The 26094-nt window shown below is 36.7% G+C and overlaps 1 protein-coding gene across 3 annotated transcripts in view; it reads right to left on the bottom strand.

Moving 5' to 3' along the window:
* The window catches only part of COG6 (component of oligomeric golgi complex 6), a 61888-nt gene that overhangs the window by 29623 nt on the left and 6171 nt on the right, over nucleotides 1-26094 (bottom strand). For all 3 annotated transcript variants that reach the window (XM_075139725.1, XM_075139724.1, XM_075139723.1), the window contains exons 5-11: nucleotides 13821-13932; nucleotides 11719-11801; nucleotides 11412-11482; nucleotides 10141-10234; nucleotides 6340-6468; nucleotides 6136-6227; nucleotides 1772-1836 (exon numbers count right to left, since the gene is read on the bottom strand). In XM_075139725.1, the coding sequence (XP_074995826.1) occupies nucleotides 1772-1836; nucleotides 6136-6227; nucleotides 6340-6468; nucleotides 10141-10234; nucleotides 11412-11482; nucleotides 11719-11801; nucleotides 13821-13932 (646 nt within the window). The remainder of the gene's footprint in view (nucleotides 1-1771; nucleotides 1837-6135; nucleotides 6228-6339; nucleotides 6469-10140; nucleotides 10235-11411; nucleotides 11483-11718; nucleotides 11802-13820; nucleotides 13933-26094) is intronic.

Consider the following 26094-nt stretch of genomic DNA (forward strand, 5'->3'; position numbering starts at 1 on the left):
TTTTTATTAGCACAGTAACTAACTACCGACAATATTTCGGGGGATATTTCTACAGATAACAGAAGTGCATAAGTGTAAAGAGTTTGGCAATCAAAATGGAAGGTATTCTGTACGAAACTGTACAAATCATAAGTACTCAAATCAAGACCAAAACTCCCTCTGACTTACACAAAGGTTTGATTCTATCCCTAATTACTTTGTTGGAATGCACAGAAAAACATCAGCATTCAGTATTAACAGAACTAAAGCATGCAAGAAGAATAGAGAAAGCTTGGAAAATATCTTCCAAAAAAGCTGTGATAATTGTTTGTTTGCCTAATGTGACAGGTGTTTTTCAACAGGTCAAAAACTAAAGGCTGTGAAGGATGGTCATAATTATATGACAACGAGCACAAACTGAAACACAGGAGGTTCTGTCTAAACACCAGGAAACACTTTTTTACTGTGAGGGTGACGGAGCACTGGCACAAGTTGCCCAGAGAGGATGGGGAGTCTCCACCCTTGTAGATATTCAAAAACCATCTGGATACAGTCCTGGGCAACCAGCTGTAGGTGGCCCTGCTGGAGTAGCAGGTTTGGACCAGGTGACCTCCAGAGGTCCCCATCAATCTCAACCCTTCTGTGATTCTGTGATATTCTAAATGGCATTTTCTTGATTTTCACCTCTCTTCAGACCTTCTCTCTTTCTTCACTGGAACTTATGTATAGTACTCAGAACCCTGAGTCAACTATTTGAGACTAAGTATTTGGCAACTGGACACAGTTATTACAGCTACAGCATCCTAAGAGGAATTTATTATAATAGTATTTAGTACACTAGATTTTACTTTAAAAACACTTGGATTTATACACTGTATGGAACTAGCATAGTCAGGCAATTATTGGTATCAGCTTCATCACCTTGATTATTTTATTTTGTGCTTATGTGAAGAACATCCAATAAATAAGGCAGTCATTCATTTGATGGATCACTATTAATGATTTCTATCAAATGGGTCCCCTAAACTGATTAAGGCTTTATCTTGAAAAAAGACAACTGTGGAGGGATGTGACAGAAATACAGCAAATCAGGGTAGCATAAAGATGAAAAGAGTAGGAAACAATTTTTCATGGTCCCTTTCAATACAAGAGCTAGAGTTATTAAACAAAACAAAATAAAAGGAGCTGGCTTTTCACACAGCATACAGTTAAACTGTGTACTTCCCTCCTGCAGGATATGTTGTGAATACCAACATTCTATATCAATTTGACATATTCAAGGAAGAAAAATCTACGGAGATCTATTAATACAAAGACAGTAGCTATGGCTTACTAAGTCTTTCGTATGTCCACAAACAGGTGAGGAAATGATTCTGCAGAAGTATCATGCCACAACTGCACAATCTGTACGCTCTTCCCTATGCATATGCTAATGGACACTATGAAAAACAGGGTAGTAAGTTAAATTGATTTTTCATTTGACCCACTACAGCCATTCCTACATTCTCACCCCAAAGCTAAATTTTTGTACATAAGCACTCCTGCTCTTTAGGAAAAGTAAAATAAAATCAAGATATAGATTTAGTATCCTAGTATCTCTCACTATATGACTATTTAAACCAGATATCTATGAATTTTTAATTTTGAAGGGGTTTATGATACTCAAAGTTGAGAATTTAACTCTTAACCAAGGGCAATGAAAATACATTGTAGAGATGGGGACAGAGGTTCTGGAAAAACATGACAGAACAATTTTTATATTTAGAAGGCTAAGGAAAACAAAATACTTCACCTTCAGAGGCCTGCAGACACCTTCTGTGATGTGCCCAACTACTTCTTGAATATTTTCTTCCACACCTACAGTTAATGCAAACACATGCTAAGATTATGCAAATATAATTCTCTTTTCTTCAAGACTATAAAACAAACAAATGTAGGAGCTACTCCTCCATAAAAAGCATTATGAACTGCATGTTCTCGTCTCCACAACACTAGTTTACACCTCCACTGAACTTCAAATCCAGACATTAAGAAATAGCTGCATGACAAAAGAGAGTCCTGGAGAGTCATTACCTTATGCTATGCAATTGCTTCCTAGCACAACATAGTGCCTAGGGATTTGAGGGAGAAGGAGCAAGGGGAAGAATAAATGGTCTAGCAAGAAACTGTCACAGTAAGGCTCAATATCAGCACTTCATGAAACTAAACAGAAAAAAAAAGGCCAGTGAGATGCTCATGGAGCAACAGTACATACCATTTTGAAAGGCCTGAACCGTAAATACACGTGTCTGTCAGCATTTGGTACTGACGTGCTCATGGCATTGTTACAAATTAAATCACATATGTACCTCCACACTGTCGTGTGCTGCAGCATTAGCAAATGCTTCCTCCCCAGCAGCAATTGAAACTCATCTTTCATGGAACTATATACAAAAGAGAATATTGCCCTATCTTATCATGGAACACAAATGAATTGTTGCATGGCAACCGGTACTGTCATAAATCAATCAAACTGAAAGCAACAGATCTTCAAGCTCTCACTTCAGTAACAACTCAGAATAGATTTATGGAGACAGCAATACTTTAATTCTAATTTAAAACTTGTCAACAGGAGTTCATCTTCAGATGGGACCCATGCAATGAACAGTAAACAAACTGACTGTGACATGTGACAGAAATCAGGTGACCTGAAGCTATATTTTGCAGATCTTATTTCAGACTAAAAGAGATTACCTCTGAGAGTAAAAATTATAAAAGATCAGAGATCTGTGCCAATGTCTCTTTACACCAAGATACATGAAAAGCCACATAAGCAGAAACAGTTAAATTCAGTGTGGTGGCTGTAAGAATTTCAGCATACTGAATTGATAAGTTAATAAAAATACGTTTATATATTTGAGTATTGATATCAAGGAAGAAAGCAAGATTACAAACCACAAGATGTACGGCCTGTTATGTAATGGCTAGCTCCCAGATACACCCTAACAATTTACACATTTTTTAGTAGGAATAGTCACACTTTTACTGTTCATCAATATAACAAGCACCTAGCACATATTTGCAATAGTATATCTAGACCAGACTGACATAACAACAAGTTCTTCGGTATGAAAGTTTTAGCTGCAAAAATATACAAGTTCAAATACCAAAGGACATGGAATTAATATCTTGACATATCGCATGCTTGTGCCTTCACATGTATTTTCATGTCCAATCAGAATATTTTAGATTCAGCAATCGGTAAAAAGAAATCTTCCAGCACAATGGGTTATATAACTGTTGCAAGTATTAGTACGTCACACTGACATAAGAGAATTGTGGAATAAACAATTCTTAGAGACCCAAAATCACTTTTAGAAATCAGTTCATTACTGAAGATACATTTCTGGCTGCCTGCTACGCCACAAATCATTTTTCTTTGTGTATCCTTCTATAAGGGAGAGATCTTTCTTGGGCTTCGTTTGGCTTCTGCTCTCCAGCTGGGTTCCTGTAACTCCATGAAAACTGGGTTTCTACTGCTTCTCTTAAAACAGGATGCCTGCAATTCTCCCTTCCTTTTAAGTGCAAGATCTCCATAAGACTGGAAGGCTCCTGTTAGCAGAATACCTAAGCTCCAAAGCAGAGAACCACGTGCTCTATTCTTGGCCAGTACAATGCAAAATAGTTAAACTCTTCTGAATGTGTTTTCAGTGCTTAAAATTTTAATAGCATTTTTGGTCAGATTACTTTTAAAAAGAGTTAACATTCGCAAGCTTAAAATTTTAAAACTTTTTAAAAGCTATTCTTGAATACTTGATTACAGGCTACATAGTTTGTTCTCTTTAAAGGCTTTTTTTTTTAAAAAAAAAGAAAAGAAGAGAAGGGAAGTTTTTGTGTAGCTGCAATTTACCATGTTCTCCATAGTCCTGAAATCACACAGAGCTTATAGGAGAATTTAAACAGAGATCTGAACACAAACAGAGATGCCTGAATTAAAATAATAAAACCAATTCCATCTGCAAAAAGCTACTCAAGTTGAAATTAAAGTTAAAACATTTGACTGACCTATTGTAGGGAGAAATCCATCTCACCTAACTTTAGACCCGCAGTTAGGTGTCTTACCTATACTAGTTGTTTGGGCTCCCTCTGTAGGGAACGGAAAAAAACCCAAAGAGTTGTGATTAAAGTATCCAGAAACACCTACATTAGATCTAACTTTTCTTGGGAAGACTTGCCCTCTGGAGATGCAAATCTCTGTCATTGTCTATAACTGCAAATAAACAAGATGTCCACTTCCTAAATGGCTAAGTGAAATTAATTCAATCTCTGATGTAGCCTGCGCAACCAGACACCTGAAGACTGTACAATAGTACAGGGAATTCAGCTTGAATCTCTCAGTACCATAGACACTGTACTCACTGATTAGTCACTACCAACTCAGGATCTGTATTTATATAAAGCATATAATCTCAAGGTACTTCATAAGGCTGCACTTCCCATAAATTGTTCTCGTTAAACCCAGTGGTATCCCATTAAGTATTGTTTCACCTTACAGATCTTCTTACATAACCATCCTTGTCATCAAAAAGATTTCCCAAAGATGCAGAAGAAAAGTTAACGGACAGGATCTCCCAGGCTTTGTTGCTGCCAGTATGAAGCTAAGAATCCCTCTTTACATTTCTTGAAAACTGCACAACAGTGATGGCAAACCCATTCCTGGAGAGTTTAGCAAAACGTATTTTTGCTTCAGACAGAAATATCGAATCTCTTGTTTATACTAGTCTCTTGGGGAAAAAAGTTTTGGCCTGGTGATTTTTTTGGAAATTTCTTCCTCAAAACATTTATATTCTCTATATTCTCAATTAGTTTACTCTGATCTATGGCTGAAATGCTCTAAATATATCTAATTATGTGATCATTGCATCTCAGCCTGACTTTCTGCCAGAAGGCCAAGGGATTTAATAGTTAAATAAAGCACTGCACAAAGAGATGGGAGAATTTCAGAACAGAATGCAGGCCTGGGCAGCAGCAGTAGCACAGTCAACAGCAGAACCAGATACAGCAACATCCTCCATGTGGCCAGCTTTTCCTGAAGGACTCTCCAATTACAGCAGAAACATCAGATAGTCATCTACAAAGAATTGCCACGTCTTTTTTTCTACCATACAACCATCATGAGGCCCGCTTTCCTGTCCCCCTGAGATACTGTCAGTAAATAATATTAAATTCACTTCTACGGTACACTGTAACTGTAGTTAAAAAACAACAACATTCCTTCAGTTTGATTTACAACAGTTCCTAAACAGCCTCCTTGCTTATACACCGTTAATCAGGAAAGCCAATTAATACTTCCAGCAGTAAGGAAAATGAGAATGCGTATTACCTTTAAATCCCAGAGCAGAACTCAATTAAGACGCACAGTCTGAAGAGCTCACCAGATACAGATCAAATGTCCGTTCTTACACCAAGTTTGTTACAACACATGCTTAATTTATTAAACAAGTCTTTGGCTTAAGCTGTGGAGGCAAATCATACTACAGCTTCTACGGGACAAAGGTCTTAAAAGTATAGGTCCAAGAGAGCAAAGGGGTTGAAGAATAAGCATGAGAATCTGTAGTTCTGTTAATAAAGGAGAGCTTTGATATTAAAAAGCTTCACGTGCCTATGAACGGCCGACTTTGACCTCCATAAACCTATAATGATATGCTACATGACAGAGGAAAATTCCATTTTACTTGTAGCATAGAAGGAAGGGATTTCCAGGAAGAAGGAATTATATTTTAAAAATTTACTAAACAAATGAACAAGGCACGACAGGAATCCTCAACATATCAATAAACAACTCTATGACAATGTTTTCAGAGGGGTATGTATTCATATACATTAGAGACAATTTTTGAACTCTCAACTACAGTCTAAAATGTCCCTTTGTAAATTTAGTGTAAATCTATTATAAGCACAGTAAAATGAAAAGAGTGCATTTTGAAATACTCTTCTTCATTAGGGGCTTTCTTCTGGCAAAATGCAACCACCAGCTATTCTGAAATTATTTCCAGGAAAATCTAAGCTCAGACCCTCATAACTGAAGCCCAGCCTAAGAAATGAATCACACTTTCTGACTTATCACAGACTTACTTTCTATCACTTCCCAATTTATGTTTTAAAATCTAGTACTACCTTGAATAGTTACAAGCTTTAACATAGCTTCTAGGTGTTCTTTTTCAGAAGCTGTAGCTTGATGCAACCAGGCCAGCATGTCTCCTACATACCTAAATAAAGACAGAAATTTCTGTGTAAATCAGCAGTTTATGGTATCAGGGATTCAAAGTGCCAACAGGCAAAAGAAGGATTATTTCATGTACATTCTCACTAGTACTGTACCTCAGAGGATCGTGGGAGTGCATTTCAATAGGGCGGGGAGTACCTCCCAGACCTCCTCTAGTAAGAGCATCTATAAAGCCACGGACTACAGCACTCCTCCTAGCTGTTCCAAACTCATCCAAAGTGTACCTGTTATTGAAACGTGAAAAAGGGTAAAACAAAACAGTTCGCCTCATCACAGTTTATTACCTCAACTTTACAGTTAATATGAGTAACCGTTTTTATAGTTCTAGAAACCTTGCATCAATGCTTCTACTGTGAAGCATTCAAAACCTTCTGATTTTCTTGACTCGTCTAAACAGATACTAAAGATAATTTTTCCTTGACCCTCCCAATCCCTTACCCCACACAAATAAATGAATGAAAAATCAGCTTTTCCATTTTTGTATATATAAGCATGCATTGACAGGTCTAGGACTCCTGTTCACACCACATGTGTGACTGACAGAAGCAGCAACTTACTGCACTGCAACACAAGGCTTTCTCCTTCTTTTTCTTCTAGGCCACCACATGATTAGTAGCAAAAAAGTTATTTCCATTAGGCAGTTGTTCACTGGTTTTAATCAAATGAGTCTTAGCTAGATATTTAATGGATGGACAATTACAGCCCAGAGTGCATAATCTCAAATGCCTTGCTGGTAGTAGAGGAGGTACCAAGAACATACACATGGCTCATTTTTGGAGCAGGCTACCTTCCTGCTCAGGCTGAAGGATGCCAGCAAGTGAAGAATGGGAAATGAACACTGCTAACATCCCTGTTACATCTGCTTAGAAACAGGATTTTTGCAAGCCATGGAACACTTCTATTTTTTTGAAAAACTGAATTTAAGCATTTTGAACAAAACACACAAATTACAAAGGAGAAAAAGAAAAAAAACACATGACGGTTTATTTTTCCAATATAACTGAAGAAATGCCAAAGAGTAAGCATGGTGTCACTTACCAATGACACACAGCAGCTCAACAGATATAAAAATAATAATAATAAAAAGCATGTTACTCACTGAGTGAAGTTAAATGAGTACTGCATTCACAATTAAACAGATGTGGAGAACAAAATACAAAAGAAAATAATATAATGTTTCAAATATGTTCCAAATTAAATTCAATTAGATTTCTATTATGCTATAAAAAGTCCAAGGGATCCTTCAGTTTTGCTCTTTTCTATCTACATTACTATTTGAGAGAAGGGGAAAAAAGCACACTGAAGAATCCTGAAATTTCTGTTTAAATCTTTTTCTTCTTACACCGTACTTGTTAACTCAGAGAATAAATATCTGCAATTTAAAAAAAAAAAAAAGGCTAATGAAAAAAGTCTTTAATAAATTACTATTTACAATACAAAAATTACAGAGTTAAAAGTGGGAGAGATGTGCTGACTACCTACAGTCTAGGAGTAGCAGCATTGCAGTGAAAAAATCTCAAGAGTCTGTAGAAACTAGATAAGCCTTTCTTCTTCCCCCTCTCTAATAAACAGCTATATAATAGATCATTAAAAATACAGCCACAAAACAGATCTTGTGATCTTGTTATTAGTTTAGAAAACAGGATTTAATAATGATAATTTTGTTTTAAAAAGAAAAAGAAAACTACTAATTTTTCTTTTGCTCTCAGTGGAACAGGGTACAACTATAACAAAATCCTGCATCTTAAAAAAATTCAGTAATAACTATTATTTACACTAGAAACACGGTATTTACTACTACGTTATTACACGTACTCATGTTAGGGGAAGAAAACAACATTTGGATTCTTTTCAACGCAGCTTCAATTTTTTAAAAACCCAGTAAAGTAATGATCACTGCAGGGAGAGGAAGGAGGCGGAGAAAATGCTCTGAAAATCAGAGTTGAGGCTGGAAGATGAACACTGCTTTGAGCTATGACTCCACGTATTTTCTATGAAAGAGTTCTCAATTTTTCTGTTAGAACCAGGAAGTGAAAACCAAACTGAAATGTTTATTTCAGATCCCTACTGACTGCAGTTCCCAAAAGTCCATCCATGGTCCAATCCTTCTGCCACCTTAAGTTAACAAGACATAAATGAATGTAAGGAAACGAGAATTTGTACTTTTGTTTCTAAACTCCTGCCCTTCCCCATCTTACTAACTTTCACTCAATCAAATCACAACCTTTTTCAGATGCAAGGGCAGTGATTTGGAGGAAAGGTGTTTAGTTCACACAGCAGTGCTTATATGCATAAAACCAACAATTTAAAATTACTTTCTTCTATGACATAATTTTTATATTTTGAACTCAGCAGTTTGTTATGTACTAAAGGTACACAAAAAAATTTTGGAAAGGAATAAACTAAATCTTCAGGTTTAAAATGTAAAGCATCAGTACTGCAATTTTGACAATACTGCTGTAGCAAATAGTTAAGCATGATAATCTATGGTGAGAGACATATGGCTGTTTCTACGGTAATGTTTACTTTCAGCTTTTTGGCAGAAGAAAAGTCCTACCTACCAAGTTCTACCTTTGGTAATACTAGTACTGCTGTTTGCGAGAGAGATGTCAGAAGAAAAATAAAGTCCCTTTTGCAGATTCATTTTAAACTGGCCAGCTGTGGGCCTCCATACAGAAGATGGAGGTTTTTCTGTAAATGTTAAGACAGCAAAATAATGGTTTTATGATGTTTGAAAGTAACATAATTTAACAAAATATTTATTACAGAAAATATAAACTGTATTTACAAAGAATCCCACAAAATGTTGTGAACACAGTTGCAACTGATCCTTCGCAGCTGTGAAAGAGGGCCTGGAGGAGAGAATGCAAGAAAGGACTGCAATCCCCAGCAATGGCCCAATGTACTGCGGTGCACCACACGCAGTAACTGGGGAGGTCGAGTGACACCATCTCTCCCTCAAATTAACTAGCAGAACTGACTGAGCATGTTGATATGTGCACTCTCTCCCATACTGACAGAACTTTTAAGGTCCACCTGCACTATGCATTTCCCCAGGAATCGCTCCATGGAGATTTACAGTGTCACATATCCCCGCCTTCGCACATCTGACACTCTTAAAGACAAGGCTAGCCTTTGAAAGACTGCCTAGCACTCTGCTCTCCTGGATACCTGTGGCTAAAAGTAATTTGCAATAGTTGCAAAATGCGATGAATGCATTTTTCAAAAAAGCCTAAAAAGCAAAGAAGTAGAAGTACCACTTCTTCGGGTATGGCCACCCCAATAAAAACAGTTCTTACAGTGCCACCTCGTGGTTAAGTTGCCTCTACTAACTACCATTTCATTTACGTTAATCAGTTCCCTTCAGCAAATTCTGAACAAGAACTAGAGAGTAGTATATTTTACATATATATATGTAAGTATCCCTACACTTTAGAGGCCCATATGTAGTAGATTGTTTTTAATAGATTATTGAACAACTCATAATGGAAGACATTCTTACTATCAGGAGCACTTCAATAAAAGCTAATTAGCCTTTATCAATTTTTTACTTTGGGAATTTAAATGACAGCTTTGGACAGCATTTTTTTCTTCAGAAAAACCCTACAAGAGCAGCAGAAATTCACAATTCACTTAGATTAAAATAAAAACAGCCTGACATTTTATCTGAATTAGAAACCAGTATGTTGGAAAAAGTCCAATGACATTTACTGTACCATAATTATGTCAAAAAGACTTCTGAAATTTAAAGAAGTTGAAATATGTTTGTTTGTTTTTTTAAATCTGACGCAAGATTAAATTGCCACCATCCTTGGCACTGTAATCATGCCCATCTTTAAATCTTATAGGCTGCAAATACTCATTTCTGTTTGAGATAATCATGAACATTTACTTACTTATACAGGACAGGCCTATCTTGTAAGGCTTCCATGGCTTGAGCGAGAACTGGAGAAATGTCACATGACTCTTGTGTCAAAGTCCTGCATTCGTCTATAAAATATCAACACAGATAGAAGTGCATTGTTTACACTGTAATACCTTTTATAACAAGCTGTCAAACAAGAAGATGAGTCAAAAACTCAAAAGGGTTTTGATTTTGAATTGAAGCCTTCAGAATATGCTACCTGGCCTAACTCATGTTAATGTAATTAACTTCCCCCATAAGCAGCACTTCAGTGTAAAATGGATGTCCATCACAAATCTCAACAATAATAAAAATTAAAGGAAGCTTAGTATCCGGTTGTGCCCACGTACAAATGCTAAATCATTCAATCATCAGAATCCTGTGAGGCTCCTTTATAACTGTTTACCACACTCCAGGTAAACTACTAAGAAAAAAGCAAGCAAGTATTTAAGCAAGCTGTGGGTTTAAGTTTTTTGTTTGTTTCTTTAATGACATTAACTATATAATCTTGTATATTCCATGCAAGAATGTGGAAATCATATAAACTAAATCAAACACTGGCATAAAAATGATGAATTTTCATTAGGGTGAAACCACAACCATTATTTGAGGCTTCAGCATCCACTGAAGAACAGCTAATGAATATAATATCGCACTGCAGCAGCTTTTTTTCCACAAATCTTCCTGAAAATGTCTTGGGAGAAGAGAGAAGTAATACAAAAGCATCCTCATTTTACACTATCAAGATTTTACATCAAACACTGATGCTTGGATCCAGAGTACATATGCAAAAAAAAAAAATTGCCTACTATCATTCAAAAGAGCATTATGATAAAATAAGGCTTTTTTTTTTCCTTTTTTGAAGGTAATAAGCCACTCCTCACCCTAAACTAGATCTTACTACCAAATTGTCAAAAACAAGAACTTCCCTGTGACTTCCAAGAAAATGAAATGCAATACACTTCACAATTTGTTTAGACTATCAAACTGTAGCTGTTGTTCTCTGTGGAAAACCATCTGAAAATACAAATAAATGATACAGTTTTACAAACAGAGATGAGAGAGGCCCAAAAACCGAGAGAACCTCCAATTAACTATTTGGTTCACAAAAGCTTGCTTTTACACAAACCCTTCACTAAGAAGGAAACCCAAAGCCTTGTCAATGAATCTTGGAAAGGGTTTTTGCTGAGTTCAATTCACGTCAAGGAATTAAAGGAATCATCATAATAATATTCATAAACATAAAAACATTCTTAGTCCTACTTTGAGTCCATCTGTAAAGTCGTTCATAAGATGTCTCTTGCAGTAAAGCCATCTGTTCCATAATTTCCAAGCTACAAGACAAAAAGATTTTATTTGCAAATACTATTTTAGGTAGTACTAGCAAAGGCACATACAAATCAAATAAAACGTACCATTATTAAAATTATGAAAATTTAGAAATATTACTATTCTTTGTTTTTATGTGAAATACTCTGTATAGTCATATGAAGGAAAGAATGAGATCTTGCTGTAACTTCTGCTTTTAATGAGTACATGGTTATCTTGCACTCATTTAAGTAGCACTCACCCTGCCCTTTGCTGATTTGTCCGGAGGAGAATCTTGACATCATCATGAATTTGCTTTACTCTTCCTAAAGCCTTGAAAAAATCCTAAATCAATGGGGGGGGGGGGAGGGCAAAAAGGCAGTGTTTAAAAACAGTAACTTCTCATTCAAATCTCTAGCACTCTGTACTCCTCATTTCAATTCCATCTTTATGTTCCTTACAGGTCTGTGTTGCAAGTGCTGCTTTTAAAATACAAGGTCCCCTCCGCCACCTCTCACCTTTCACTCCACCTTAATAGCCTTAGGATTTTTTTCTTTCCCATTGCATCACACCCTTCTTCCACACACACACAAAAAAAAAAAAAAAAAAGCAGCAAAGATGTGTTTTTAACCTGTCTTTTATGTAGCATATGTGTGTTTTACATTTATTAGTTAACTAACTTTGGGGAGATTTTGAGGACATTGCTATGCATTCCATCATCTTCTCCCCGTTAACATTAGCAACTAGAGAGCAAACTGAAACGTTATAAAGTACAATGATTACAGGTTGATATTTTTTGTTTTCATATAATGGGGTAACAATTTCTAAGAAAAATCAAACATTTGCAATAGACTAGACCAAGGTTTTCCAGGACAATCCTTCCCCCCCCGGGAATAACTCAGCAGCAGCAGTGAAGAAAAAAAACCCTAGAAGACATGGACATATGGTCAAAAAGGTTATTTTGTTATTGTTTTAGACAGCAAATGGAAATCCACTTTCAAACAGGTCTTCTTATGAAATTCGTCTTTCAAACATCGTGAAGGAGACCAGCGAATTCAGATATAACTGTTTGTCACATCTTTTGTGACTTGAACACAGTTTGCCTCAGGAAAGTAGAGTTTCATTCTGGCTCAACTCAAAAAAATATACATATTCTAAGTGAAGCAGGACACTGATTTAACCTACTGCCTTGCATCAACTGTGTTGAAGATCATGTTTATGCAAACCCAAATCACTCTTCCTTCAGAGAAAAAAGACATCAAAAAAAATGCCAAAACAGAAGCCCGACTAAAAATGTTTTAAGCACACTGGTTGATTCTATCATAAGGGAAAAGCATACACATGATTTTACTGAAGTCTGCCATTTCAGTAGCACAAGTATGATTATATCTCAGTTACTTCTGCGCATTTTTTAGACAGATCGAAGTATCAAAAGGACTAATCCTCATTCTGCTGTGAACCAAGTACTGAATAAATGGCACGGTGTTGCTGTCGTCGTTCCCTACAACATGTGGTTTTTAGAAACCTGAATGTTCTTTCACGGTAATAGTTGGTACAAAAGCATACAGCAATTAGTCAAGTGCACAATCATTTAACACATTCCATTTATGCTTTCATTAGCACTGTTTATGGTTATCTGTTCCACGTCTTTAATAATGCTTTAACTGCAAACAGGATGCCTGTGGAAACAAGATAGTATGTCTCTGCAGGTAGTCTACATTTAAGCAAAGGTTTCTATGCAACTAAATAATAAAAATCTATTAAGTGTACTCAATTCTCTCATTATTCAGTTTGCTTTTACTGCAGAACAATGTGCCTTCTTATTCAAACCATAAACATATTCAAAAACTTATTTTGGAATGTGGCTAAAAGTGAATCAGCACCTAATATTTTCATCAACCAAATAATAATGAAGGAAAGTCTCAACTTATATTGTTTCAAGTCACTGAATACCTATATACATGCATATGCAAAATGCACACACGCATGCACAAGGGTAGTACTACATATTACTGAAGTGCTGCAAATTTCTCATTTGCTTTATTTGAGTGTGATGAAGTTTTAAAACATCTTCACTGAAAATTCAGACTTCATAAAGGTCTTTTTTAAGTGTAGAACCACACGATAGCTCATTTGCCCCTTAAACTCATTACACAAACTAGAATTTAATGTTGATTTTCGTTCTTGTTACTTGAATCTTTCATCACACATTTCAAACTCATCAGAAATTCACCATTCTGTTAAAAGGTACATTCCTCCATAAAAAATTAAATTACAAACTGGTAATAAGATCTCATGTACAATTCAGCTAGGACACTTCTACATTTTAGTTCAGGGCAAAGCTTCTAATGTTCATTGAGCTACCTCAGTAATTGGCTCATCTTTCGTGCCTCGAAGGAGGTTCATTTCATCCGGTGTCAGCTGGAATTTTGCTATGAATGCATCTGCAACTTGTGCTTTCATTTCTAGTCTCTGACTGTAATAAAACAAAATGAAGAGGACATTACCTTTTTATGCTTATCTCAGATTTATTTTGCATGTTGATACTTTTGGAAATATAATTAGCATTAGAAATAGGTGTTATTAAATTCTAATAGTACATTCTTGCCATCAAACACTTGAGTTGCATCTTCACATACAATTTTCTATTAAGCTTACATAGATTATTGAGTAAAGACAGTATCAAGGTAAGTTAGAACATTTGAAAACTAGTAAGTTCTTTAAAAAAATATTCCTTTAGCGTTTGTATCACAAGCTATCTAATCCAGACACTTCGTGCTTGTATAGTTGTAATGCTTGCAGTTATTTTCTTTCAAATTCATCAAGGAAAGAATGGGGTTTCAGCTCGTTTTCAGAGAGACACAAAATACTGTAGCACCCAAAATGAGAAAACGATCATTAGATTAACCTACTTTTCTGTAGAACAGATCCATTCCTTTTTAACAATACAGTTGGGATACAAATTTACTGATCTCACAAGCAATCAAAATGTGATGGCTAATTCTCTTGTTGATTAACCTTCCTGAAATAAATACAGCAGGGATGTAATATGCAAACGCCATCTCGTGGGCAGCATCTTTTTGCACTCGTTTTGAACCCAAATGAATATAGTTTTATTCCAGAGGAAGGGACTGGAATTCCTGTAGCAAAGAAAAAATTGCTCTACTGTGGTTTGAGCACACAGCATTCCAGGAAATAAAGACTACTTTTTCAGGACATTGAGAAGACACTACTTAATTATTTGTAGAAGAACAAGGCTTAATTACTTTAATACCATTTCAGCTTCCAATGTAATTACTCCAAGATAAATACACTGTTATTATAGGGTGGTAAGACAGGCAAGTACACTTCTAACACTGACTGCAATAATTAAATTTCCTTGCAAGATCAAAGCTTCAAAAGTAAGTTTTACTTACTTACTTACCACTTCTCTACTATCCAACTAGTGTCTGGACTGCATTCAGCTATAAGAAGCATGGAAAACTGGCTTCCCTTCTGTAGACATGGATGGCCTTCCCATCCTGCAGTTCCACAAACTCTTTTAGAGATCAGATGAAATGTTTTGCAATTGTCAGTGCTCTAGCATGCCGAACAGTGAGAAGGGAGTATAAAATCCAACAGTATTTTACCAGTAAAATTTATGAAAATCAAAGGGGAAAGCAATCCAGTACTTCTAAGTTACACAGAAGACACCTATGCAAAAAGGAAAACCAAAGATTCATATGCTTTAATACCACATCTTTAATTGATAAGTCAGGTTTCCCCAGGGTCCTATGCAGATGTGGCTGTTTTGCCTTTACATTGACAGTTTTGCAATCCAACTGTCTGTCTATTTAATTTTCTCCCAGTAAACTCTACAATTGCAAATTCAGGGTCTCCATGAAGCTGAATGTTTCTCAGGGAAGGAACAAGAGTGATGGAGCATAATTTTGGTCAACTAAACAGGCAATGACAGCAGAGGCGTCCTTGAAAAATTATAGCACTTTTGAAGCAATCTGGTGGTAGCTCACTGCAAATGAGGAAGAGCAGGAAAGAAGTCTAAAAAGGGAGGGCTCAAGAGTGCATACACAGCTTGGAAACAAGGAAATGCAGGTACAGGAAGAAAGGAAAAGTATTTGGAAGAGAGGAAGGAGATTGAGAAGCAGCATGATGGTTTGGCAAGGAGATGGAGTCAGTTTTCTAGCACAAGGAATGGGGCATGGGGAGAGAGAGATTTAGGAGAGGATGGGAAGACTCCAGGGGCAGAGAGGGGAGACGTGTGAGGTGATGGGTCTCAAGGGATTGAATTTGCCCCATCTTCTCTTTGAATAACTTTATCTAAATCTCTTGTATCAGGGTGAGGACAGGCAAGACTATCTTCAAACCTAAACAGACCTGGCACTGTTTTCCAGCCCCAATGATACGCTTTTCTGACACAGAAAGTGTGGTAGACCTCCACATAGTGGAAGGAGAAGGGAAGAATACCATTTCTGAACACATTCAGTAAATTTTCAGTAGGAAGATTAGGCGATAAAATCTAGAGAGAGGAAGCCATGCTGTAACTTCAGCTGGAGACAGAGGAAAAAATACCAAGAGAAGACATCTACAAAACATACATACAAGAATTAACAGACAGGAGGATACTAACAAAAAAGTATTTTTAATTAAATATTAGGCTTGTGAGAGATTTTCTGATGATAACTACGTGATTCTCACAACACAGATGAAAGACGGATCAGGTCTGCTCTGTAGTAATATATTCCATCATTGCAACGATGCCTGAGCCATGTTGCTTAGGCTGCCTCAGCCATCCCTCCTTATCCCTGCCCTGTACTGCCCTTTCCACTGTGCCAGAACCGTTGTTTATACTATTATGTAGTGAATCAGATCAGGGAACAAATCTGGCAGGAAAAAAACAAAAGTTTTCATTTTATTTATTTTTTGAGGTGGAGATTATATGTATTCTCTAATTCAGTTTACCACAGACCTGTACTAAGGGACTGTGGGGTACAAAGTTCTGTACAGGCACACCCCCTGTACTAAGGGGTGTGCAAGCACAGCGAGCTGCCAGAGGCAGGAGGGCAATGACTATAGGCACTGCTGCTATGAAACTGCTCATGAAAACTACACTTTAGAACTCTTCTGCAGTATAAAAAGAGGTAATTTCAATAGTCAGTTACAACAAATAATAATAATAAATGTTAGGACCCTCCCCTCTCAACCACCCCAAAATCCTAGAGGCATATGACATAGCTACTCAAATTGAAAATCAGGCAAGGACATTTAAAATTTCACCCATTGATGGTGCTTTCAACAGCGCATTTCTGTTCCACGCCATTGTGCTGAGGAAGTCTAATCCATCAACATCACCACCACTGGATTTGGTTGAAACAACAGACAATGTAATTGTAGTGAATCTGTAGTGAATTAACTTTATTTAATAATTGCTCTGAGTCTCTCCTCTTTTGATGGAAATCTCAATTTAATATAAAACCACAAAGCTGAAAAGACTTACACTGGATTATCCTCCCTTTAGGGAGAAGAAAGGTAGGAAAGAGACTGGAGAAAGCAAATGCAAGATCTTCTTTGGTTTCAACTCAGACAAGATCTCCCATGAGCAGATGAGATGCTGAGAAACTTTTCTGTTCTTTGAACCTGTGTATCTCCTGAGTGCATAAACTTTTAAGTGCTCTTACAGAAAATCTCCATTTACTATCACCTCCTGTTCTTCAGAGTTTTTGAATGTACACTTTCATCAAACTGGGGGCAGGGGGAAGTCTGATTTTAAGAAGTGCAATATACCAGGTGTAACAGGTTTTTTGAGTTTGCTTTGCAGATTTGTTGGAACTAGGGTTGTAGACTTGCAAAGAACAAGGACCAGAGTCAGGAACTATACAAACAGCATGCTCGTTAGTCTGCGCTGGAATTCTGTGCACCCTTCACTCCTGAGGTTATAAAAACGAACAATGGCAGAAGACCTCACTACTCAACCTCTCTCTTCCTGCAAGTCCTCACTACGCACAGTCCTCCCTCCATTCCTTGTTTGCTGCTACAGAGAACAAGGCTCAGTCAAACATCGTGCTTTAAAGCCATTCCCATCCCCGGCTGTGTCTTTGGCTAACATCTGCTGTAACTGCTCACTGACGCACTCTGCACACTCCCAATAATTAACTTTTATAAAACAGTCAATATATTAAACTGTAGCATACTGGCAAGTTAAAAGTTCCACAATGTAAACACAAAATAAGAGCCTCAAGGTGGCAGCAATGTTTCATCTATCTTTCTCAAAATATGGATTCGAAGTGGTGAGAAACATCTATCCTAAACCTAAAAGCATGCGTCTGAATTTTGATAAAGCTGCTTCTTTTTGTCTCTTTACAAAGGACATGGGATTTCAACAAGCTACTCAGTTTCAAAACCCAGGTTAGCCACTTCTGCTTATGCTGGCTATGAAAGTTGCCTTGGTTATCAATCTGCATGAAAAAGAGATCCTGTATCCTAGATGACGGATCAGGAACAAAACATGTAAGTGCTACATACCCTTGACTTCTATCTGGCAGTATTAATGAGACCAATACATTCGCATAGGTATTTAATTTTTTTTTATATATATATATATATTTATAAAAATTTCCTCAGACATAAGCTAACAGATATTTAACTAGAATTTAATCAATCTTATTAAAGCAGGGAAATTAATTAAAATATCACTCAAGTTTGCTATATTTATTTCACTGCAGTAAGTGCTATGCAAAACAACACAGGTAACAAGAAAAGCTAGAGTAAGGCCATCTTACATATAACCCACAGCAATCAGTATCTGCCCAGACACTTGGACATTTCAAGACCCACTGGCGTTTCTGTAAACATAATCATTCCTAAATTCTGTTCTAAGCAAGTGCAGTACAGCACAGCAGAGGAAAGGCCACACTCTGCTGTTATCCCAAAGCTTTTTTTTTTCTTTTACAAAAGTTATCCCTGCATAAAGGAACAAAACTAACAGATCATGGGAACACGGCATCGATGCAAGGGGGGAAGTGCCAACCACTGGTAGACTTCGGAGCTTGGGCGGGGGACGGGACTCCAACAAAGGGCAATTTCCCCAGTTTTAATCGTTGCCAGGGAGACAGAATTCTTTTGCAAGAGAACTCAAAAGGCTGGGAAAACTATGCACTTCATGCACTTTTCCCTTGAACCAAATACAAATGCGCACTATTTGTTAGGATTATCACCTAGACAGCTCAAAAAATGAGGTGGAAGAGAAACAGGCTTTTGCAAAGTTTAATTTTATCTTGTCACCAAGTACAGCATAAAAATCTGCTAGCTTCCTATACCTAGCACAACTCATAGCAGCATGTTCTGAAATTACTTTCAATTTGTGGTACTGAGGATCCAACACATTTTTAAAGCTTCAAAAAGATGGAGTATTTCTAACTCATAAAGAAATAACAAATGTCTTTAACAAACATGTATAAATGTTCTTCAGCAGCAGCTGGAAAAAATATTTTTCTGTGATGGTTTTTGTGGAAGGCAAATATACAAGACTATATAACAAAACATCTACACACAAACGTGTTAGGAAACCATTCTTAAAAATAAGTACCAGGTGCAAAAATGCATTTGTAAATGCTGAGAACAACTGTTTTTATTCTACATTTTGTCTGTCATACACATCTTTTATTAAATAACTGAAATATTGCAAGAAGGTATTCAGTGACCAATTCCATCATAGAATATACTTATGGAATTTTCTCCTTAATTAAAAAATAGGAAGGCACAGAAAATCATAGTGAATTGTGTAACGTTCCCAGGATACAGGAAAATAGCAGTAATATTATAGAAGACTTTAGTGAGACCTTATTTGGAAAACAGATCAGAATCCTGATCATCTGTGTTCAAGAACAATGGACTCCCATTAGACCAGAGCTAGCAGGATGATCATGGGAATGGAGAACCTAATTTATGAGAGGAGATGAAGGAAGCTCTCAAGATAAAGGACAAGATGAGAAAACAACCAATTTATATCCAAGAATTAGGCTGGAAATTAGGGAAGAGTTTTTACTGGAAAGAACAAGCTTTTGAGGTAAGCATTCCAAGAACAGCAATACATACAAAATGCAAAAGTAATTAACTAGTTACATGTTGAGCAGTTGATGAGTTTATGAGAGTCATCATGCAAATGATCGCTGGCAGCAGGAGAGTGGACTTGAACTTAGAAGGTTCTCCCATCTGTAATCCCTATCTAAAGACAGCTAGCCTGCAATGCTGCAGCGCTGCAATACATTCTGCTCTAAAAATAAATAGGTAAAAATCAAAAAGGCTAAATCAAAAGTTTAGCAATAGCAGACACTAACTGCACTGAAATGATTCAAACCTTGCCAAACAGATTACTAAACACAAGAATAAAAAAGCTTAAATGCTGTAGATAAATCAACAGAATTTAATAATTTTCTACTCACATACCAGTCAGGCTTTCTATAAACGTCATTGGTATGTATCTACAGAATAGCCTGGCTAAGCAATTTTCACATGCAAAACTTCATCACAATTGTGATATATATACTTACTAGGTAAATCAGTGTTTAGCAATGGTTAAGATACAAGATACGGTTTCTAACTTGTAAACAGAGATTCAGTTAAAAAGGAGTTTATTTCCAGTGAATAGATTCTTTTCCATTTGTAGAGCTAGTTCATATTATCATACCAAACAGACTCATATTTTCAGCATATCTTTTATACAACCTGATGTAAAGACATTTGAAAGATGACTGCTTAGTCTAGCTTCAAATTTGCCATCAAATCCAAAAATGTTGCCAAAGACATGAAAATAACACACTGTTCTCTACATCCACCTGGAATAAGCTCAGAACAAATGAGCTTAACCAGCAGCAAAAGGAGAACTAAATCAGATATTAGGAAAACAATAAAGAACCAAAATAAATTTCAAGGGAAGACCATGGGCTCTGTGTTCCTGGGCTTTTTTTTCTAAGAGCAGATTAGAAGAACATCAGTCAGGAACGTAATGGTGTAACGGATTCTGCACTTCTGATGAATGTTTCTCAACCTGTAAGACCTCATTTCATATTGATCAAGAGCACTTCATGCCTCAACAGAGTACATGGTTGCCAGGTAGAAAAGCTGGCAGGAAATAAGGCTTTGCACTTTCTCTGCTGGTCATGGCTAGAATATAACAAATTAGGGGTCTTTTTCTTCAGATCCATTTTAGCTGTTTTGATTCCTCTGTTATGCCCTGTTACCTATGCTTTAGTTTGGTACAAATCAGGAAAGAAAATCAGCCTCAGGATTTCTAGCCTTCACCCTCCCCCAAATTGAATTATAATTCAGTTTAGGCAATCACTGCTTTTTCTCATGAAGCATATTCACAGGAATAAATGTAATTACAAGTTTCAAAAGGTCAAGCCATTAAATACATCTCATCAGTGCAAACCACCAGATCACCACTTTTCTCAGCATACGCTGATGAAAGCAAATCTCTCTAACCTGCTATGAATACTCCTGAACTTCCTGCATCATTTCCAAATTGACTATTGACAAAAAAGATACTTTTTAAAAAAGAAAATTAAAAAAGCACCACCAAGAGACAAGCATGAGAGATCTGTAGCGCAGCACTACTGAAGCAGCAGATATTCACTAAGAAACATTCTTCCTAAGACTTCTGACCTTATATTGAGCACAGAGGTGACAGTCAAATCATTCACTGAACTCTAAGAATTGTGTTTGTTGAATTTAAATAAAGAGCAAGTCTGAATGTAATTCACTTAAAATAAACAGAAGTACACACTGCTGCATTCCAAAATATGTTTGGGAATCATATTTAATTCTATTCTTAAAAAGTGAAACAATCCTAGTGCTACAGAAACTGATTTTCCAGAATCAACATAACTAATAAAGACTCTGACATCGAAACACACATTTTGCTGTTTAAGAACACAATTAATGGAAGCTAGCAAAACAAGATAATGTGTAAAGGTGTCAAGTGCATAATCTCAATGAAAGCTCTGAAACTTTAGCCTGACTCAAAAAATATCTGTCCAAGCCATTTCCATTTCCATTCTTTCATACAGTTTTCAGAGTATGGTCATCTTTACTTCCAGAAAACTACTTCTGACTCTCACCAATTTTCTATTTCTGCAGGCTTATTTTCTGTGATCTCCCTGAGCATATATATATACACTCACATAATCGCTCTTATTTAATTTTATAAGAATTAATATTGTAACTATTACCTTCTGGTCTCTTTCTTCAATTGTTAGATCCACGACTGTCATTTGTGGCTAACCTCAAAAACAATCTTGCACAATACCTTACCATTAAGTGGCTGGCAGAACTACTATGAAGCCAGGCTTCTGGCATTCTGCATACAGCATTTTGGAACTGAACTGTTATTTCTCTGGCTTGGGAACTGTACCAAACTCCAGAACGCTTGTTCCCAATGCAAGGTGAAGTAGTTTAGTGTTGCAAGTAGGTTTTTAGCTTCACACAAAGAAAAAAAGAATGAAACTCAGTACAATAAGAGAACCAACAAGTCACAGAAAGCTTTTATTAAAATCTCACTTCAAGGAGCAAGATCCTTTTTCTGTCAGCCTATTAGCAATGGCACTAAACAAATCCACGTATTTTAAAACACAGCAGATGTTTTTTGAAAACAAACTAATCTCCTCATTACTACACATAGAAAGCCTAATGCAACCTGAAAGCAATACTAGTGTGCTCAAGTAAATGTACAGAAATCTAGTAAAGATACTGAAGTGGAAGTGGATTTTTAACAATTCACAGAAATTGTCTAAATTAACTACCTCAGTTTTTCTTTATTATCAAAGTTTGTTATGAAATACATTAAAACAAAGATTCTATTTAAGATTCTATATTACTGAACAGCAATAAATTAACCTTAAGTTATAGAGAGATGGGTTGAATGGTTTGGACTACTTCATTTCACACTACATGGTTCTATTAAGTTGTGATAAGTGCCAATTTTCAGGAGAGAAGAGGAAAAAAGAAAATCCTAGTTCCTATGTTAAGCAGATTCCATAACTTACATAATGTGAAAGAAAGCTGTTCTGCTTCTGATGTACAGTACAGTTATTTTAACTAGATTACAGAGAAAATAAATTTAGAACAACCAACCTAATTGACCAAAGAAATTCACCAATTCTGACATATTCAGAAATATAAAGATGCAATTGTATCAATGGAAGATTACTTTTTTAATTTGTTACCTAAGTATCTAAGTATTCTATCTAGCATTTATGCCAAACTGGGTCTAAAGCTCACAAACTAAGTTACAAGAAAAACAACACTGCAAAGCAACAACCTGAGAATGCAGAAGTTTTAACTTAAATCTGAGACAAACATCTTATTTTCTACCCCAACTATTTAACCAAGTGTCTTAAATTACACATTTTACCAACATAGGAAGTCCCAAATAGCTCATCAGGATTACCTGCAGGATACTGCAGATGGACCACTATACCTTCAAACCACAAATTTGAGAGACTAGGATGACCAACAAGGAGTTCAGGTAAGAAACTTAGGAAATTGAAAATCATCTTCAACTACATCTAATTGTATAGGTGACTATACAATGCAAAAACTTTTTAGTATAAAAAACATAGTACCTGCACAGAACCACTGAAACAGCCACCCCTTCGCAAGTACCGCAGAAGAGAAAGAATACATGCAAGGTGAAAGCGTGAACATTCTTACTTAAAAGAATTCAACAAGGCCAAGTGCCGGGTCCCGTACTTGGGTCACAACAACCCCATGCAATGCTACAGGCTTGGGGAAGAGTGGCTGGAAAGCTGCCCGGAGGAAAAGGACCTGGGAGCGCTGGTTGACAGCCGGCTGAACATGAGCCGGCAGTGTGCTCAGGTGGCCAAGAAGGCCAACGGCATCCTTGCCTGTATCAGAAATAGTGTGGCCAGCAGGAGCAGGGAGGTGATCGTGCCCCTGTACTCGGCACTGGTGAGGCCGCACCTCGAATATTGTGTTCAGTTTTGGGCCCCTCACTACAAGAAGGACATGGAGGTGCTGGAGCGTGTCCAGAGAAGGGCAACAAAGCTGGTGAAGGGCCTGGAGCACAAGTCTTATGAGGAGCGGCTGAGGGAACTGGGACTGTTTAGCCTGGAGAAGAGGAGGCTGAGGGGAGACCTCATCGCGCTCTACAACTACCTGAAAGGAGGTTGTAGCGAGGTGGGGGTTGGTCTCTTCTGCCAAGTAACTAGCGATAGGACGAGAGGAAATGGCCTCAAGTTGCACCAAGGGAGGTTTAGATTGGACATCAGGAGAAATTTCTTTACTGAAAGAGTGGTCAGGCCTTGGAACAGGCTGCCCAGGGAAATGGTTGAGTCCCCATCCCTGGAAGTATTTAAAAGACATGTAGATGAGACGCTTAGGGACATGGTTTAGTGGGCATGGTGGTGTTGGGTTGATGGTTGGACTCTATGATCTTAGTGGTCTTTTCCAACCTTTATGATTCTATGATTCTATGAAAATGTTCATCCTCATACTCAAGTTCCCATGGCCACGCTGCCTCTTCAGGAAACTTTATTCTTCACAGCTATCGTGCAGTTCTTAATTTAAAAAAACAGTACACAGGTTCAAATGCCACATAGGGAAAAATTTCTGAAGAGATATTTACATTTGCAAGGTCAAAAAAACATTGCAATCTAAGAAAATAGTTCACTTTCCCTTATTTGCTGTGTATAGCTAGGGGAATAAAATTACAACTCCAATTAAAAAGACTTTGGCTATTGACTTTTCCTTCTCTGGTTTTGAAGTGAACATTCTGTTCTTTTAATTGCAGTTTGCTTTAAACTTGATACTAATTATAACACCTTTTAACAAAATTTACCTTCCACAAGAACTGACTAGGCATGAAGAGAGTTTACCCAAGCCAAAGGTTCCACTTGCCATTTACTGAAAACAGTCTTAAGACTACTACAGAAAGACAACTAGACATCTTAGATCAAAGCCAGAGCTAACATGTATTCTTAGAAAATGAAGGGAAGCTGTGAAATACTAACTCAGTTATTCGCCTAAGTAACTTGCTATATTCATCATATTTTCTGACTGAAGACAGTAGCCCATTTTCCCTAAAATTTCAGTCAAATACAAAAATTAAATATTTTTAAAAAGATAAATACCTAATTACCATAAATGCACGAAATGCATCTAAAAATTTACTGTTTCGCTTCAGTTTTAGAACATTGAATCAAATCATAACATTTTCCTCCTATGAGAAAATGGTCAGCTAAAGTAAATCAGATAAATGCTAAGCATAATAGAAAACCTTTTTTTTTTTTTTTTTTTACCAACAGCTAGTACAGCAAATCATTTACTGCAAATCAAAATAATTTCTGAAGTTATTTTTTAAAAATGGCTAAAAACCGTCAAAACAGATGAGGATTTAATGTAGTACTCAGTGAGAAGGGCACAGTCAAAATAACTTCCCTTATGGACAGTGTAAACAACTGGTTCAGCAAAATGACTGAATGTATGCTCTCTACTGTTACAAAATGTTCAGTAACTATCATTGTGAAAAATAAGAACATAACTAATCTGAAAAGGAAGAACATAACTGATTTTATTTTTCAGGGTGATGTTTAAAAACATATCATTCCTCAGCACTGATTTAAGAACTTAACTCAAATTCTGTGGTACATAAAATGGCATTTGTTTTTTAAAATATACGTTGATGTTAAAATATATGTTGATGTTAAATTAAAAAATTACACAGAAAATTCTACTATATTGGTGCTATACAAATACAAATTTCCATTATCCTAGACTTCAAGAAACTTCTGCCTAACTCATGTTTTCATGTGAAATGCCTATCATAAAATAAACAGCTGGTAGGACCACAGAGAGTAGAAATAGAAACTTGAGACTGATGAAATCTGGAGACTCCTGTGACTTTCATAATAAGAAAAGAGACATCTTTTCATCGGAAGAACGCTAAAAAAACTATACGCTCAGCAATTACTACCTTGTTCTGGACTGACTGTTCTTGCTTTAGAGTCACTGTTTCAATTGCCTTCTTTTTGAATGGCTCCAACTTTCATCTCTGCATTTTAACCAGATAGCATTTTAGGACAACCCTGAGAAGAGAGAGAAGGCATGTCCTCCCAGTTTCACCATTTACTCCTTTGTTGGCTAAGAAATGTCACCTGTTAAGTTGAAGGAATCAGCAATTTAAACCTGTATTTTGTCTGACTGCAGGCAAGATTTCAGCTTTTCAAGAAACCCCTAACATTTGATAGCCACTGCCTCTTCATATGGCTGATGTAAACCAAAGTGATGCATCAGAACAGTCGTTTAATGAGTCAAAAGAAAAGATGACTCAAATGGCCCACACAGAACAAAACAGCCTTCCCATTGCAGCTTTTGTTTAAATTTTTCATAGGTTTAGCCAGGAAAAAAGTTAACTTTGTTAATAAGTGGCACTATGAATCTTCCATAACCATCATACTGTAAGATCACAGTTATTGTTTGGCTTCTGCTAGTGGGTACTTCATGGTATACTTACAAAATAGCCTTTCAGAAGAGAATTTTTTCCTACGTGTGCACTCTAAGGTCAGGCAACTTCCTAAACCTTTTTTCTTCCTCACAGAGGGGGATGTTCTGTCCCTTAAAGGAA

This window comes from Calonectris borealis, chromosome 1 (assembly GCF_964195595.1).
Source record: "Calonectris borealis chromosome 1, bCalBor7.hap1.2, whole genome shotgun sequence".
NCBI lineage: Eukaryota > Metazoa > Chordata > Aves > Procellariiformes > Procellariidae > Calonectris > Calonectris borealis.